General features: G+C 42.0%; 1 protein-coding gene across 2 annotated transcripts in view; it reads right to left on the reverse strand.

The window, feature by feature from the left end:
• The window catches only part of ARL5C (ARF like GTPase 5C), a gene marked incomplete at its 5' end in the record, with an annotated part of 33,016 nt that overhangs the window by 14,111 nt on the left and 4,460 nt on the right, over positions 1-14,445 (reverse strand). For both annotated transcript variants that reach the window (XM_083379072.1, XM_083379071.1), the window contains 2 exons: positions 5,156-5,303; positions 7,279-7,339. In XM_083379072.1, the coding sequence (XP_083235198.1) occupies positions 5,156-5,303; positions 7,279-7,339 (209 nt within the window). The remainder of the gene's footprint in view (positions 1-5,155; positions 5,304-7,278; positions 7,340-14,445) is intronic.

Raw genomic sequence — 14,445 nt, forward strand, 5'->3', positions numbered from 1 at the left:
CGTTCTCTGGCCCCCTACTACAAAAAACATCCAGGTGCCCTGAAAACCCCTTAAATTTAACAGCTAGAGTGGCTTCACCCTTGACTGTGACTTTGGCATTCTGCAAATCAGTTAGTACAATGTCAGAAGGCCTCAGCTTTGCCCATCTCTTACTGTGACTACAAGTGAAATTAAATGTTTCAAGGGAAATAATAGAAATGGCAGAGCCTGTGTCCAGCTCCATCTTACAGGGGACCCCTTGCAGCTCCACCTGAAGTCTATACTTGGGCTTAATCAGGCGGCGGGACCTGGTACGGCAAACGCTTCTGCGGCTGGAGCAAAACCCCACGCTATACGGCCCCAGAGTCCCAGTACCTCTCCTGGTCGGATCTTCCGACTGGCAATTCGCAGTCTGGTCCCTCTCTGCAGATGGATGCGATGTGGCCGGTCTTCCTGCAGGCCTGGCACATGGCTGTCTGGAACCTAAAGTCCTAGCGTTGGTGGCGGCCATCACAACCTGGACATCTAAGAAAGGGATCTGCCTTGTAAATAGTCTCTTGTTGCTTGTTGCTGCGACGCTGTTGGTCGGGTTGTCTGTGTAATTTGTTGACTTCAGTGTCTTCTTTGGGGCCTTCTGTGTGTTTGGCGTCCACATGGTGGATGGCTTCTTTGCATTGTGCAGTTTTGGTGGACCGAATAGCTTGTACGGCTCTGCCAGCGGCTTCGTCCGCCATGACTTCCTTCTTTGCATCTGAAAATAATAGGACCTCTCTGGCGAAAAGCTTCTGCTGTAGCTCTCGGTTGTGGAGGCCACAGACAAGCCGGTCTTGTAGTCTCTCCTCAAGGTCGGAGAACTGGCACAGGCATGCATCCTGCCTCAAGGCTGCGAAGTACTCGGATGCGCTTTCTCCCGGTTGCTGTATTCTTTGCTTGAAGGCATAGCGCCAAGTGATCACTGACATCTTTGGCTGGAAATGTTCTCCAAGCTTCTTTTTCAACTCCGCAAAGGATACGGACTCCAACGGTGTTGGCGTGAACAGGTTCTCGGCTAAATCAAATGTTGCTGTGCCGCACACACAGAGTAGTGGGGCGGCCTTCAGTCTGTCCAGTGACCTGGTTCGCTCGAAGGTAGTTCTCAACCTGGGACAGGTATGAGGGCCACTCTTCTGGCTGCTTGATGTTGAATTCTCTCAGCTTTCCGACCTTGGGCATTCTGCTGGTCTTCGTGGCTGGTTCTCAGCGTCTTCGAATCCTGTTCCCCCATTGCCCAGGGACTGGTCCTCTGAGCGCGTGGTTGCTAGTGTGGCTGAGCTAGCCGACCATAGGGGGGGGTATTGCTTTCCCACCAGGCGTGCGCTGCCTCTCCCCTAATGACATTCAGCTTCAAAGGAGAAGCAGAATCCCACCTTCATTGTCAGTGTTGTGTACTGGGTTCATTGCGCAGGAATGAAGATGAGGTGAGTGAGTTCAGCAAAGATCATGGTTTATTGCTGGCAGGATCTGAACTAAGGAACAGGGCTGCAGATGTAGCAATTCATACCCTGGCCTCTAGGTGGCGGCCAATAGGTTTGAAGCAACCCATTGCCACCCTAGAGGCAAGCAATAGCGGCGCTGGAGACAGGTTGTCTGAGGATCTGGGAGCCGTTAGCCAGCTTCCCTGCTCAAACAGCCTTCCAGCAATTACCACGTGGTGTTCCCTTAACAAAGCAAGCCCAATACATTACAGTAATCAAAATGTACGAATAAATTTCTACTTGGCAAATGGTGTACTGTCTGGAAAGCATATAGGAAAAGGTAAGAGAAGAAAATCACATTTCATATGTAAAACTGTCAAGAATGCAGTTTTGGCACATGAAGAATGACTCACAGCTTGCCTTTGTTCTACCAAAACAGAAACTACAGTCAAGACTCACGGGTAATTCACATCCCTCACAAAATGCACACGTAAGCAATAACTTTGCATGAAATAGCAGAATATCAATACATAAGAGGAAATAGAGTGGCAGAAAGCAGCTACTAGAGAAAACCAAACATAAGATCAAAGAATATTCTTCCAACCAAGTTCCCCTGAAATTCAGTGGCAAATTTTAGATTTCTAGTTGTCTGGTTTTCACATTTGAAAACAAACATGAGAACAGGCACACAAACCTCCTTTTATATCAGGATAATGTGTGCCATACAAATGACCTTTGGAAACTAAAAAAATATCGTTAAAAAGCAAGTCCATGGAACACAGAAAAATTGCCCTAGAAACTACTTGAACAGTATTTCTAAATAGCATAATTCCATGCTAGCTTTCACCAAAGTGGTGCCTCTGAATCAGCGTTTCTCCACCTTGGCAATGTTAGGATGTACTGTATAGACTTCAACTCCCAGAATTCTCTAGCCAACATGCTGGGGAAGTCTACACATCTTACTTAGCAAGGCTGAAAACCCCTGTTGTAAGCTGATGTCTTTTGAACCTTTGACTTTGCTTTTGTTATCGACTTACAGGGAGGGGGACCGACATAGCCACAAGACTTTGGACAGTTCAATATTGGTTAATATTGGCAGGTCTTAGAGCTTTTTGGTAAGCGTTGCACTCATATAAACTTGATCCAGAACTATGAGTTGAGATTTAACCCTTATGAAGCATTGACTGAGAGTAGTGTATTAATTATATATATTTATGGTAATGGGATTTAAGTTATTTTTAAAAATACTCCACCCATGTGCAAGACTGTAATATCATTTGTGTTTTAACTTACCATAGGCGGATTATGCTTACGCAAACTTTCATTCCCAAAATTATTGCCCAAATCTTACAACCTTATGTGCTGCTTATGAAGCTAGTTGTAAACAGGAGAAGAAACAGCGGATGTACGATGGGCATTTCTGAAACAGTGTCCAGGTCTTCAATTTGACACCAGAATTTCCATTTCTAAGCAAGGCCGTTAAGTGAGACATGTCTGGGGGTTTTTTTGCAACAGTTGTTAATCACTGCAGTTGTTAAATAAATGTACAGTTGTTAAGCAAGTTCAGCTCCCCACCTCTCCCAATTGACTTTGCTTATCAGAAGCCACCTGGGAAGGTTGCAAATTGTGATCACATGACTCTGGGATGCTGCAACGATCATCTCTGGTTGCCAAATGCCCAAATTTTGATAATGTGAGCTTGGTATGTTGCAACAGTTGTAAGTGTAAGGACTGGTTATTATAAGTCACTTTTTCAGTGCTGTTGTAACTTCAAATGGTTACTTAAATGAATGGTTATTAGTCAAGGACTATCTGTACCTGGAACAAAAACTTTAAGCAGTTAGAAGTGAACTTTACATACATAATGACATGTTTATCTTTTCTGGCATAGACTTTGCCCCTTCTGTGATTAAGTACAGCCTGTATCTAGATAGCAGTATATTTCGTGCATGGTGTCCCACTAACCAATGGCCAAAGAGCAGAAGGCTTTGCAGAGTTTTCTGATGTATGTAAGATTATGGAATAATTATAATATGAGAGCTCAAGAAACACAACTCTGGCTTTGCAGAGTTTTCTGATGTATGTAAGATTATGGAATAATTATAATATGAGAGCTCAAGAAACACAACTCTGGATCGTTAGCCTTCCCACTATTCCATATTCCAGGACCAGATGGATTACACCCCAAGGTTCTCAAGGAACTGGCAGATGTTTATCTCAGAATCACTGAACTATATTTTTCAAAGATCCTGGAGCACTGGGGAACTACCAGAGGACTGGAAAAGAGCTGATGTAATTCCCATCTTCAAAAAAGGGGAAAAAATAGATCCAGAAAACTACAGACCTATCAGCCTGACCTCAATACCTGGGAAGATTCTGGAAAAGATAATCAAACAACAAATCAGTGAACACCTTGATGCAAACAAAGTCATTACTAAAAGCCAACATGGGTTTGTCAAAAACAGATTATGCCAGACAACTCTTATTGAATTCTTTGAACAAGTGACAAAATTAGTGGATCAGAGGAATGCTGTGGATATAATTTACTTGGACATCAGTAAGGCATTTGATAAAGTAGATCACAACCTACTACTTGATAAGATAGAAAAATGTGGGTTAGACAGCACCAGATGGATTCGTAGCTGGCTAACCAGCCGTACTCAGCATCTGGTCCAAAATGGAACTGCATCTACATGGAGGGAAGTGTGTAGTGGGGTGCCCCAGTGCTCTGTTCTAGGCCCAGTGCTCTTCAACATCTTTATCAACAATTTGGATGAGGGGATAGATGGGGAACTCATCAAATTTGCAGACGACACCAAGATGGCAGGAATAGCCAACATTCCAGAAGATAGGCTTAAGATACAGGAGGATCTGGACAGACTTGAACACTGGGCGCTATCTAACAAAATGAAATTCAGTGGTGAAAAAAGTAAGATTCTACATTTAGGCAAGAAAAACCAAATGTACAGGTATAGTATAGGTGGTACCTTGCTCAATAGTAGTAACTGTGAGAGGCATCTCAGAGTCCTAGTGGACAATCATTTATATATGAGCCAGCAGTGTGCTGCAGCTGCCAAAAAAGCCAACGCAGTGCTTGGCTGCATTAACAGAGGAATAGAATCAAGATCATGTGAAGTGTTAATACCATTTTACAATGCCTTGGTAAGGTCACACTTGGAATACTGCATCCAGTTTTGGTCACCACGATGTAAAAAAGATGTTGAGGCTCTAGAAAGAGTACAAAGAAGAGCAACAAAGATGATTGGGGGACTGGAGGCTAAAACATATAAGCAATGGTTGCTGGAATTGGGTATGTTTAATGAAGAAAAGGACGAGGGGGGACATGATAGCAGTGTTCCAAATCTCAGGGGCTGCCACAAAGAAGAGGGGAGTCAAGCTATTCTCCAAAGTGCCTGAAGGCAGGACAAGAAGCAATGGATGGAAACTAACCAACGAGAGAAGCAACCTAGAACTAAGGAGAAACTTCCTGGCAGATAGAACAATTAACCAGTGGAACAACTTGCCTCCAGAAGCGGTGAATGCTCCAACACTGGAGGTTTTTAAGAAGAGACTGGACAGCCATTTCTCTGAAATGCTATAAAGTTTCCTGCCTGAGCAGGGGGTTGGACTAGATGACCTCCAAGATCTCTTCCAACTGTATTATTAATTAATTAATTAATTTAACTTCCTTATATTTATTTACTAAAGTATAGCCAACCCACCTCTGTGTTGGAATAGTAGGTGTTCCAAGTTGACCGCAGGTTTTCCTGACCACCAATGTCCCACATCAGGAAATGTGTCTTGTGCTGGGTGATTTCTTCCACATTGCTTCCAATTGTAGGCGATGTATGCACAACTTCATTCATTAGGCTGATGGAAGACCAGAACCATTCGCTGCTTTGTTAGTGTCCTACCTTCCCCATACATTTCCATCTTCAGATAAAGGTCTAGGTGTTTGAGACAGTTAAGCTTCAAATTACCCAAATAACATTATGATTCTTGTTTGTTCCACAGCCAAGCCATGTCAGATGTGGAAAAACAGGTCCACATGTGAAGGTTTAATGTAACTTATTTATTGCTAAAAGCCTAGGCACAGGAATCTTCTCAACTAACAGTCAGTATCTAGTTAGAACTAGATCAGATTCAACAGCAATCAAAGGGAACTGGACCTATTTCATTCATGGCTACATAAGAACTCTATACTGATCCTTATTTTTACCCCTCTCCCTGGCTCTGCCATTCCTTCTCGTATAGCCAGAGTTTAAATTAAATTTAGCATTTTTATCCATCTACCAAGTCCTTGCCAACTATCAGGGATATTGTTGTTGTTAGCTGCGAAGTCGTGTCCGACCCATCGCGACCCCATGGACAACATTCCTCCAGGCCTTCCTGTCCTCTACCATCTTCTGGAGTCCATTTAAGCTCACGCCTATTGCTTCAGTGACTCCATCCAGCCACCTCATTCTCTGTCGTCCCCTTCTTCTCTTGCCCTCAATCTTTCCCAGCATTAGGCTCTTCTCCAGTGAGTCCTTCCTCCTCATTAGGTGGCCAAAGTATTTGAGCTTTAGCTTTAGGATCTGGCCTTCTAAAGAGCAGTCAGGGTTGATCTCCTCTAGGACTGACCGATTTGGTCGCCTTGCAATCCAAGGGACTCGCAGGAGTCTTCTCCAGCACCACAGTTCAAAGGCCTCAATTCTTCGGCGCTCAGCCTTTCTTATGGTCCAGCTTTCACTGCCATACATTGCAACTGGGAAGACCATAGCCTTGACTATACGCACTTTTGTTGACAGGGTGATGTCTCTGCTTTTTAGTGTGCTGTCTAGATTTGCCATAGCTTTCCTCCCCAGGAGGAAATTTCTTGACTACAGTCCCCATCTGCGGTGATCTTGGAGCCCAGGAAAATAAAATCTGTCACTACCTCCATTTCTTCCCCATCTATTTGCCAGGAATTGAGAGGGCCGGATGCCATGATCTTGGTTTTCTTAATGTTTAGTTTCAACCCAAGTTTTGCACTCTCCTTCTTCACCCGCAACAAGAGGCTCTTTAGTTCCTCTTCACTTTCTGCCATTAGAGTGGTATCATCAGGGCTATTACTATTATTTTAAATGGCAAAAAGTAGGTCTTATCTTTTTTTAGGATTTTCCCCCTCCAAATTGAGAAATGTGCTCATACTGTACGTGTTTCATACATGATTGATGGTTGTATCCTAAAGGCAATATATATATAAAACAGACACTCAATTGTAATCCATCTAATAGTTTTAGAATTTGAATATCTCCTAGACTACTGTGTTACAAAAGAGCCACAATTTAGTTGTAACATGCAAAGTATGTTCCAATATAGTGTTTTTGAAACTTGGCAGCTTTAAAATATGTGGATTTCAATTCTCAGAATTCCCCAAATCAGCATTTAAAAGGAACGGTTCCACTTTACAAGTCCAACTCTAGATTAAAGCAAGACAATTGGTCTTTTTGTGGCCAAAGTCACTCTTTTTTTAACATTTCTCCAAATGCTGAAAACTTTGGAGAAGACATATGCAGTAGTGACACAATGATATCACTAGAGAATAGAGGTGGGTGTTTCTTAACTTTGGAGCTTTGGCTTTCATTCTTAATAGATTTACTGTTAAGTTTGTTGCACTGTAAGAGGTTTGCTACAATTTTTTGATGGCATGACTCTGGAAAGTTTGGGAACTGCAAAGAAAAAAAAAGGTTGAAAATGTATGCAACTCACAGCATATGAGCCACCTAGTCCTGGATTAAACTCTGTTACAAAGGGAACGAAACAAGAGATTTATTTAAACTAGACACTGGATACTGAGAAAAGAGAAAGATGAGACACTCACAACTGGTAAAGGATGGTGGTTTTTCCAGCATTGTCCAGTCCAATAATTATGACTTTATGCTCTAGAAGAAGAGAAAGTACAATATGTCAGAGTTAATGTAGAAAAATATAATTGCTATTTCTTTAATTCACCTATAAACTGAATTATTACTGCAACAATGCAATTGAGGAATAGACGGAGGGAATGTTTGCTCAAGACTATCAACTGAAATAATTTGAATCTGTTATTTTCATCCATACCTAAACAAATATGCATGCAACTGATATACTTTCTATATTTCCTACCTCTTCTCAAATCCTTTGGTTGGCTTGTGGATTTATTAGGGATTCTTGAGCAATGCAGGAATAATGATCTGGCCTAGTTTAGAACTTACCATGCATTATGAACCCATTAGTTCAAGGCTTGCTTATATCAAACCACCAGTAATCCTACAAGTCTGAAACTACACCAATTAAGTTGATTTAATCACAGCTTAATATTTTTATCTCACCCTTCATCTTGCCTCACACTGGAGGAGTTTTTATTGACAAGTATATCAGACATCCCTGGCAAATATGTCCTGGAAGAACAATTCCCTTGCTAGAGGCTCCAAACTCAAGTTGAGGTAATTAGGATTCTTAGAATCTACAAATCTAGAATCACATATCCATGTGACTAAGAGTCCCATGTCTTATTTGGTACTATCTAGATCTAGGCAGGTGAAGGTTTCAAGCCAGTGCGCTAGCATGTATAGAACACGGAGAAAGTATCCTTGATAGTAATATATCCTTACTCATATCCAGTGCTTCTTTTGTAAGAAAAAAGGTGCCGGAACCCACATCTTGTTAATGTTTTATTTAAAAAATTATATATTCAATTAACATAAATTTAATTTATTGTATTTAAGGCAAATGTTCATAGTAAATTTTACACTAAAAATTTAAAAAAAATTTCAATTCACCAATGATTTTTAAAAATAAATTATTTACCTTTTGCACGTAGTCAACCACTGCACACACACACATACGTCAGTTGTGTAATGAAACGTAATGGTCACCACCTGCAGTAAGCACTCAGTGCACGACCACACAACCAATCACAAACTGAGCAGTGCCACAAGCCGAGCAGCACCATCACAACCAGTGCAGATGAAATATGCATGCATCGGACTGATTTTGCCGCCAACCTGCTCTGCTCGACAGGGCAATTCAAGTCCACATGGACCAAACATCAAAATTTCAAGTTATTTTTAAAACTTGGAAAATCTGTCGAAAAAGGTGCCAGAAAACTGTTCTGGTTCGTTCTATGACAAAAAAAGCACGGCTCATATCTATTCATCCCTTTTTTGTAATCTCTAAATATTTAACCCAGTGTTGGGTATTCTAAGATTCTAAGGTGAGAGAAGATAGGGCTCGCAACTTGGGAGTCCTCCTAGATAGGGCTCGCAACTTGGGAGTCCTCCTAGATTCACAGCTCTCTTTAGAAGATCACATAGTAGCTGTGACCAGGGGGGCCTTCGCCCAGGTTCGCCTGGTGCGCCAGTTGCGGCCCTATCTAGACCGGGATGCCCTACGTACGGTCACTCATGCGCTCGTGACCTCTCGTTTAGACTACTGCAACGCTCTCTACATGGGGATGCCCTTGAGGACCACTCGGAGGCTCCAGCTGGTACAGAATGCAGCCGCGAGAGTTGTGTTGGGAGTCTCCCGATACTCCCATGTTACACCTCTGCTCCGTGAGCTGCATTGGCTTCCAGTTGTCTTCCGGGTGAGATTCAAGGTGATGGTAATGGTCTTTAAAGCCCTACATGGCATGGGTCTGGAGTACCTTAGGGATCACCTGCTGCCGGCATCAACTTCCCTCCGCCCTGTGCACTCCCACAGAGAGGGCCTCCTCAGGGTGCCACCGGTCAGAGAATGTCGCCTGGTGGCCCCCAGGGGGAGGTCCTTCTCTGTGGGTGCACCAGAATTGTGGAACTGTTTGCCGGTTGAGCTCCGGATGGCGCCCGACCTTCGCTCCTTCCGACGCGATCTGGAGACCTACTTGTTCGAACAAGCCGGCCTGGCCTGATGGGTGATGGGTTTAGATTTTAATATTGTTTTAATGTATTTTAATTCATTGTTCTTAGTTTCTGGGCACCTGTTTAATCTCTTTTAATGTTTGCATTCTTGTATTTTTATATGTTTGCCCTGTTCACCACCCTGAGTCCTTCGGGAGAAGGGCGGTATACAAATAAAATAATAATAATAATAATAATAATAATAATAATAATAATAATAATAATAATAATTATTATTATTATTATTATTATTATTATTATTATTATTATTATTATTATTATTATTATTATTACTTGTGGTGTGGTTAAGACACCGGGCTAGAAATTGGAGGCTGGGAGTTCTAGTCCTGCCTTAGATTATAAAGCCAGTGGTGTAACCTTGAGCCAATCACTCTGTCTCAGCTCTAGAGAGAAATGGCAAACCACTTCCAAAAATGTTGACAAGAAAACTGAGGGGATTACTTGAGGTAGGTGCCTGGCGTTATGACTGATTTGAAAGCATCAAAAAGAAAGATAAAGAAATGGGAATACCAAACCTTTTAGTTCACAGACCAGTGTTGGAGCAAGATTTGTATGAGTTGCTGTTTCTTGATTGTCTAGTTCCGTGGTGGCGACCCTACGGCACGCAGAGCCCACTCTGTGGGCACACGTGCCATCACCCTAGTCCTAGGCCTTCAGCTGGGTTTTATAAAACCTTTTCGCTTTAGGCCTCCACCTCCATGTGCAAAAGAAAAAAAAGGTTCAATCAATCAATTTCAACTTCTCGTGGGGAAAAAAAGATCTTGCAAAGTTGGAATTGATTGATTGAACTTTTTAGTCCCACCCAGTCTACCGTTACCACCACAGCCATGCCCACCCAATTGGCCACGCCCACCCAGCATTCAACGATACATAAGTGGGTCTTGGGTTGCAGTTTGGTCTCTAAAAGGTTCGCCATCACTGCTCTAGTTTTTTCCTCTTGGCCCACTTAATTTTTGAACTACACTTCATCCTTATCCTAGCTGGCCTTTGTTACAAGAATTGAGGTCTGACTACATCTGAGTTTGATGGCTTCACACCCAGTAGAAGAGAATGCATTTCTCTAAGGAACTCAGGAATGATGTGCATCCTTCTCTGTTTCACATAACAAATCCTGTTGGATAGATGATGCTGAAATAACATGACTGCCCCAGGCGTGACTTCATTACTGAGCTGGATTTTGAAGTGAGCTTTACTAATCCTAATTTGATCTTTTCAATAAGCAAAAACAATAAGGAGAATATCCTGATATTGAGAAATGACATTAGTCAAGTCCTGTTTCAACTGTTTTTGATGCTACACCACATTAAGTCTATACAAGATGCTTAAATTTTTGTACAAACATTGATTGGAAACATTATGTTCATATTATATTATGAAGTTTTAAGAGTTCCTAAAATCTTATGTTTCGAGGCAGCTAATTACTTCCTCCCAAACCTTGTCAGTGGTTTTGTTCTTATTGCTGATTCAAAGGTTACAGAAAATGGCAAGTTGCAAAATCTGTATTTTTAGATCCTGTTTTGAACTTATTAGTTCATGTGGATGGAGAAGACGCTGACACTGTAGTTCGGACAAGTATTTGCTTTCTGCTAAGTTTGGCTATTCTTTCTCAATGTTTGTAAACCAAAAATCATGGTGTATTGTGTACTATTGTTATTTAAGATGGTGACTATGATCTGGGAGGGGAGACAGTTGTCAGAGAAGGAAAGTTAACCCCCTTATCATCTATAAAAGGCACTATGGCAGAAGGGAGAAAAAGCTAATGTTACTCATATTCTCCAGCACATTCCTACTTTGGTTCTTGCTTAAACCTACCGGATACCAATCTGCTGCATTCCCTTAGGAAAATTTGAATTCATTTTTCAAACTCAGTACTTAAGTGCAAAGTACTCCCTGCTTTACGTAGAACCCCTTTATTACCACAGATAAATTTACGAAGCAATAAAGGTTAAGACTCAGTCCAGTTCTTAAGAAAGTGGAGACATAGATACATACACACATATATAGGTTTTATTACAACCATTCAAAATTACAACAGCTCTCCAAAAAGGTACTGAGGACCTGGTTCTGAGGTTCATGTAACTGCATTTTGGGCAAGAGGCCCAGATTTATGCCCATTTGCAGCATTCCATGATCACATGACCACAATTTATAATGCGTTTGTTGAAACCCAACATTAACTTGTTTTTTGGCAAAAACAGCCCATAGCAAACAATGCATTTGATTAACAACCACTGTGTTCACTTAATGACTGTGGTTATTCACTTAATGGCTGCCGCAAAATAGACTATAAAATTGGGTTGGTCACATGACCCACTTTACAACCATCACAACTTACAAGCATAATGAGCAGGCTCCATTACGGTTGTACATCAAGGACTATACATGCATATCTATGAAGATAAAGAATAAAGAAGAATTGAAAAGAAATCAAATCCTGCCACAATATTTCACTGAATTAAAGTCTAGACTTTTTGAAAATGTTCTGGCAATCCTTTATGGACTTTCTGCTAACCCCAGGATTGAAAAGCTGGGATTTTATGGGTTTGTGAATAGATCAGGGATGTGATGTGGAACAAAGAAATAGCTGCTTAATCTTATAAAGCAGTGTTTCTCAACACTTGGCAACTTTAAGATGGGCTATAGTTGCTAGGACTATAGCTAGGACTATAGTCATAGTTGCCTGGGGAATGCCACACATCCTAAAGTTGCCAAGATTGAGAAACACCGCTATAAGGGACGAATACCTATAAAATGCACTTGTGACCAAGGTTGGAAGTCTCTTCTTTATGTATTTCTTTTTTTATTATATTTTTCTTTTTCCCCCATACTTTTTTCTTTTCTTCCATTCGCTCCTCCTTATCTAAGTTTAGTTCATATTAGGTTTTACTACTGTAATTAGAATTCTTGATACAAATTATATTAATAAAAGAATACAGTAGGAATTACCAATGAAAGATTTCTGGTGCAAGCTAAAAGAGCACCATTCCTGGTATGTGCTGGGAGACTCCAGGGATGTACAATGATTTTTCTTAGATATCTAAAAGGTAGGGTGCACACGCGCACGCACACACACACACACACACCCGAACACTCACTCCTCTAGGGTCTAAGACAATTTGGAACCACTAACTTGGCGTGACCAATTCACCTGTGCATGCTCACAACCACCAAGTTGTAGAAGGACAACTCAACACAGCCTATTCGGACAACTTCGGACAATGGGGACAACTTGTTGCTTGCACCTGGTTGGGCAGGTGGAGCAGGTGGGCAGAGTCCAGAGCAGCAGCAGCTGGAGACTTCCCATTTTCACACACCTCACTGCCACCACTGTGCTGAGCTCCAGGTCATTTGGAGTTCAGGCTGTTTGGTGGTGATGGTTGTTCAGTAGTAGAGGCAGTGGGAGGGTCAGGTGGCAGAGGCCAGGCATGTCCCATTTTCATACTCCTGCTGCCATTGTTGATGCTGGCAGTGCTTGGGCTGTGCAACAGCAGCAGTGGGAGGGATGGGAGCTCAGTGCAGCGATAGAGGATGTAAAAATGAGATGCACCCTGCCACCTGCCCTGCCCACTGGAACTGCCACTAAATGGCCTGAACACAGCCACCACTGCCAAATGACCCAAACTCCAAATGGCCCAGAGCTCAGCACAGTGGCAACAATGGTGGCAGCAAGGGTGTGAAAATGGGACGCTTCAGGCTTCCGCTATTGCTCTTCTGCCCACTCACTCATTCATGAGCCTGCCCGGCTCTCACTAGGGAGTGAAGCCCTGGTTGCTGCTGCTGCTAATTTGCACTCTGCCCATCCACTCTCGCCCACTGACCAGATCTCCCTCCAGTTCCCCGTGGCAACTTGTCCCTGTAGTAAATTGATCATGTTGAGTGATGACTTGGAGGCTTTGACTTAACAGAGGTGACTTGGCAATGGCGAGCTGGCAGCAGTGACCTTGCCATGCCAAGTTGGCCATACCGAGGTGTCCCATTCTGCTCCTCCATTGTTGTTGTGCAGGCTGAAATGGCTATGCTCACTGCGCTGTCTGTTCCCATATTGATGCATGCTGCTTAAGCATGGGTATCAGGAAGCTCAAATAGAATCCATACCAAAGCTAGATCAAAGCAAAATTCAGAAGCAAATATAATCATTATCATATTTGTTATTATTATTAGTACTACTATTACTACCACTACCACTATTACTGCTAGTATGGCATTCCCCCTGACCTCCAAGCAATATAACAAAGAAGAGAGAGCAGTTTGGAATGAAAAAATAATAATTACGGTAAGTTTTGGCACAGATCATGAAGTACTCTTTCATTTCATTTTATGTTAACAAAGGGGATTTTTCTTTTCTTACACTTCTCCCCAGGGGATTTTTTTTACCCAGTACTTGTCTTACAACCACAATTGTGACCAGCATTTCTATTGCTAAACAAAGAGGTTATTAAGTGAATTGCGCCCATTTTTACAACCTTTATTGCCACGGTTGTTAAAAGAATCACTGCAGTTGTTATGTGAATCATCCAGTTTCTGCCACTGATTTTGTTTCTCAGATAAGGTGGAGGAGGCAACCAGGTGATCCCTGCACACTGCAGCCACTGTAAATAGATGCCAGTTGCCTCATCTGACCGTGAGGATGCTGTGGGGGTCATAAATGCGAGGACTAGTTGAAAGTTACTTTTTTCCAGTGCCACTGCAACTTCAAACAGTCATTAAATAACTGGTTGTAAATTGAGGTTTACCTGTATATGGAAGAAATCAAAACAAAGAACTGAGCAGTGGACTTGATTTAAACACAGATTGTAGGTCAGGACATTTGAAAGACATTTTTTCCTCTCTGAGACACAGTTGTTTAAATTCATGTCAAGGTTCAGAAAAACTGTTTCAAGTTGCAGCCCTGTATATCATAACCCTTCCTTTCCTACGGTAGTCTAAGAGTTCCATATATGGGAAAATAAGATAATGAGCTTACCTTTTCGATTGGCAAGCAGCCCTATTTTTAAAAATAATCTGTTTCTTCTAAGAACAAGGCTGGCAGCGTCATTACATGAAACTTGCTTGCTTTGCAGAGTAGGAAGGAAGCTCTACTTAAATGTAAAGAAACAACACAATGGCAT

The sequence above is a fragment of the Vipera ursinii genome (genome assembly GCF_947247035.1).
Source record: "Vipera ursinii genome assembly, chromosome: Z".
Taxonomy (NCBI): domain Eukaryota; kingdom Metazoa; phylum Chordata; class Lepidosauria; order Squamata; family Viperidae; genus Vipera; species Vipera ursinii.